Source organism: Chrysochloris asiatica, unplaced genomic scaffold (genome assembly GCF_000296735.1).
Source record: "Chrysochloris asiatica unplaced genomic scaffold, ChrAsi1.0 scaffold00472, whole genome shotgun sequence".
NCBI lineage: Eukaryota > Metazoa > Chordata > Mammalia > Afrosoricida > Chrysochloridae > Chrysochloris > Chrysochloris asiatica.
The window spans coordinates 1037772-1041917 of record NW_006408990.1 but is presented as its reverse complement, the minus strand read 5'-3'; the positions used below and the strand labels follow the sequence as shown (position 1 = coordinate 1041917).

Below are 4146 nucleotides of genomic sequence, written 5' to 3'. Positions count from 1 at the left end.
AGTAGAACCCTCCAAGGGTGGGGCTGGGGTGCCCACTAGCTCAGGTACCCCTATAGTCACCCGAATGTAGGTGTGCAGACAGCAAGGGACCAATGAACAGCTACCAAAAGAAAAGAATGTCCACACCTTTATCTCAGCGGTTCTGCCAGGCATCTGTGGCCGCTCAGATCCTTTCCCCCACGTGGTCTCACCCAAGATGGCGGCTCCTGGAGCAGCCGAGTGTCCTGGACTAGAAAGCAATAGATTTCTTGTTTCTGTCACAAATTCCCCCAGCTGTGAGCCTTCCAACCTTCTAAGTATTCCTTTCTATGTGGTTCAGAGCTCTGGGACCAGCCCCTGAGCCTGCTTGGTCGGGTATTCTGTGTTGTTGTTGGCGGAGCTCTCTGCTATACGTCCACCTGATCCGCCATCTGGTTTGTTCTCTTCTCTTCTAGTCAATTCTTAACAGCTCTAATTGTTACACAGTTGGGATAAGATCCTGGCTGTCACCTACTGGCTGGTGCCAGGATCTCTCTCTGTGACGTTTCTGCACGTGGAAGTGGACGGTGACCAGGGGTAGGCATGTGTATGGCAGAGTAGTGGTGGACAGGATGACTTCCCTTGCCTGAGCCCACACCCGCTCTATAAACTGTCACCCCCCAGGACTAGAGTGTCCCTGTGGGGCAGGGTACTTACCTTCTGGGGCCCTCATCCTCCCATCTGGAAAACGAGGGTAACTTTGACAGTGCGGTCTCCTGGGGCTGCTGTGAGGACTGTAGGGAGGTGACTTTTCCCCCACCTGCCTGTGACAGCTGACACTCCTGGCCCCTCACCACGTGGGAGTCTCATCTACTGAGTAAGGGTCTGTCCTACCTCCTGGCAGGGCCCCAGGAGGACTCGGCCCCAGCAGACAAAGGCTCTGGATGCAGAGGAGTCCACGCTGGGCTGAGTGTGGTAGGAAGTCCAGCGTGTGGGCAGCACATCCTGCAGGTGTCCATGACTGTTTGAACCTCCTGCCCACCCTGGACCACATGTGGGCTTTCTCAGTGAGTGGGACCAAGTGGCATATTGGTAATGTCCCTCACCTGGGCCTCCTGCATGGCCTCCTTCTGGTCATAGTCGATTCGGGAGATGAGATGGGCATCAAAGCCGGCCAGGGCAAACAGCGTGGGAGTCGTGGCAGATGCCCCAAAGGGGTCGACGTGCCAGGAGAAACGTGGCCGGATCCCGAATGTCTCGTAGAGAAAGCCATGTCCCTCTGTAAAGAGACCACCACTTCACTCACCCGGGGCTCCTGCCCAACCAGCCAGGGACAACAGGTATGCACTTGGACAGGCAGACAAAAACGTCGGGGTGAACTCAAACAAGTGCCACCACGGAGCCCCGAATGTCATGGATAGGACAAGGGTACAGGAAGACCAAGTGTGCCCAGAACTTGGGCACATTCTCCTTCAGAGTTGACCATAGGAGGGGTGGCGTGGTGGACGGGTCATGAGAGCAGGGCAGTAAAGACCACAGCCTTCAGTACAGAGTGCCCCTCAATGTGGAGAAAAGGAAACTCCTCACCACTGGACCAATAAATAACATCGGGATCAATGGAGGAAAAATTAAAGTTCTCAAAGACTTAATTTGGCTTGGATCCACAATCAACACTCATGGAAACAGCAGTAAAGAACTCAAACCATGTAGTACATTAAGCAAATCTACTACAGAAAACCTCTTCAGAGCATTCAAGAGCAAAAATGTCAGTGTGGACTAAGGTGCAACTGACCCAAACCATGGTATTTTTTGTAGCCTCACATGCATTCAAAAGTTGCACAGTGGGTAAGGAAGACGGTAGAAGAATTGATGCATTTGAGCTAAGGTGTTGGAGGAGAATATTAAGTTTGTTGCCAGAGAGCAAACAGATCTGTGTTGGAAGAAGTACAACTAGAATGTTCCTTAGGATCCAGATGGCCAGACTTCATCTCTCATGCTTCAGACCTATTATGAGGAGGAACCAGTCCTTGGAGAAGGAATATTGTTTGGTAAAGTAGATCAGTGAAAAGAAAGACTCTCAATGAGATGGAACGGCACTGTGGCAGCAAGGATTGTGAGCATGTGCAAGACTGGGCAGTGTTTTGTTTGTTGTGCGCAGGCTCGCTCTGAGTGGTTATTGACTCCATGGCACCTAACAACAACAATTCAGGCTTTCGGGCGCTCTGGTACACAGCACTGCAACTGAGGTGTTTAACGACAGAAACAACTGTCCTCTCTTTTCTTTTGTTAACACATCCGCTGTGGGTATCAGAGCACGTGGCCTTCCAGTCAGACTACCCAGCCTCCCTTGCAACAAATGGAAGTCACATGTCTTTATTTTGGCCAATGGTATGAGAGCAGAATGAAGGACTGCCTCCATTGGACGCCATGTGACTAAGTTCTGGCCAATAGGATGCAAGTAACAGTGATACTATACTTCTCCCAGCCTCCCCTGTGATCCAGAGGCCAATGAGATATGTATGAGCTGAGGTGACTGGCTAGTTCTCCATCGGGCTCTCAAAAAGACTTTTCCTCCGTTCCCTGGCTGAAATGGCCCACTCAGTGGGCTGGGCCAGTTCTGACCACAGGACCGGGCAGCACCCTAGGGTGGTAGAGAGGAGTCACCCATGGTGGCTGTAAGGGCAGACAGCCCTCTCCGAGAGGCTGGCATTGGTCTTCGTTCCTCACAGAGAATGTGTGCGGGGAAGGGGACCACAGGGGCGGAGGGGGACCGGACAGGAAGCGTGGTGTGCTCCGAGGAGTCAGCGGAGAGAGCTGGGACTACAATGACTACTCAGATGAGGGTCAGCAGGACACGGCTGACATGTGATCTCTTCACTCAGCCCGGAGCCTCTGGCCCCACGTCTCTCATTCTGCCAAGACCCTCTGAGACCCCAGCTGAGCTCTCTCCTGCTTCAGGACTGGGTTTGGTGAGGGGTTGTCCCAGCTGCTGCCGCTGTCCCTGGCCTTGCTGAAACCCGAAGAGTGTAAGTTTCTGTCCCCTTGTGGCAATTCTATTAGAACAGCCTTAGAGAACGGAGATTCCAGGGTCAGGGTGTTATGACCAACAGAGCAGGACACGCACCGGTTCATGGCTGCAGACCCCACACCCACACAGCCTGGCTGAATGGGATATCCCTGGCTGGGGTCCCCACTACCAGGGCCTTCAGATCCCCAGTTCCAGCCCAGCTGGAGGCCCCAGGGGCACTGTGTACAGGGCTGTGCGGTTGGACCTGTGAGCTGTAGGATCTGGTCATCAATGTGGGTCACAGCCTCGTCATGCATGACCTGGCCTCCGAGGACAAACTCCAGGCGTTGTGTGTCCAAGAGCTGGCGGACCTTAGATGGACAGGCAGAGAGAAAAGGAGTCAGGCCACAGCCCTGGGACCAGACCTGTCCCCACAGAGCTCCTGACCCGCCATGATGTGATTGTCTCAGACCCCGCATTGTAAGCGCCCACCTCTACCAGCACCCGGACACCAGTCAGCACCGAGACCCCCTGTCTACACCAGCACTCAGACATTACAGGCTCCTGACATGAAATCTATTGGTATTTAAGTTTCACTCTGTATTTATTCCCACGGTCTTTGCAGCAAACACTCTGCAAAATTGCTCTGCTGGATCTGGATAGAGCAGGTGGGTGGGAGACGACGCTGATACAATGCTAGGATTTTGTTGTGAGTGGTTAACAGTGTTAACTGTGATTGTAAACACAAGCCATCTTAGAAGCCAGGCAGGGGCTGGGGGAGTTGGCTCTCTACCATCCAGAAGGGGTCAGCATGTCCTTTGGACCCCAAACCCCTGAGCACGGCCCCTCTTCACCACAGGGCCGGAAGCTGTGATTCTATAGAAGCAGCAGAACCGAGAGCCAGAGCAGCGTCAGAGCAGCGTCAGAGAGCGTCAGAGCAGTGTCAGAGCAGCCCCAGCCTCTGCTGCAAAACAAACTGAGTGACTGGCAGGTGGGGAGGAAGGGACCTCCAGGCACTTAATTGGGGAAGCTAGGTTTTGTGCCCATTCCAAAGAGAGGTGACCTAACGGAATGCAGAAATAATCGGATGATCTCTTTGATATCCCACGTGAGTAGTTTTGCTAAAGGTAATACAGAAACGGCTGTAAGCATACATTGACAGAGAACTTCCAGAGGTTCAA

At 53.1% G+C, this 4146-nt stretch overlaps 1 protein-coding gene across 1 annotated transcript in view; it reads right to left on the bottom strand.

Annotated features, from left to right (window-relative positions):
- Positions 1–4146, bottom strand: part of MAN2B2 (mannosidase, alpha, class 2B, member 2) — a gene marked incomplete at its 3' end in the record, with an annotated part of 37442 nt that overhangs the window by 29119 nt on the left and 4177 nt on the right. The window contains exons 3-4 of the mRNA XM_006877315.1: positions 3231–3336; positions 1065–1237 (exon numbers count right to left, since the gene is read on the bottom strand). Of these exons, the coding sequence (XP_006877377.1) occupies positions 1065–1237; positions 3231–3336 (279 nt within the window). The remainder of the gene's footprint in view (positions 1–1064; positions 1238–3230; positions 3337–4146) is intronic.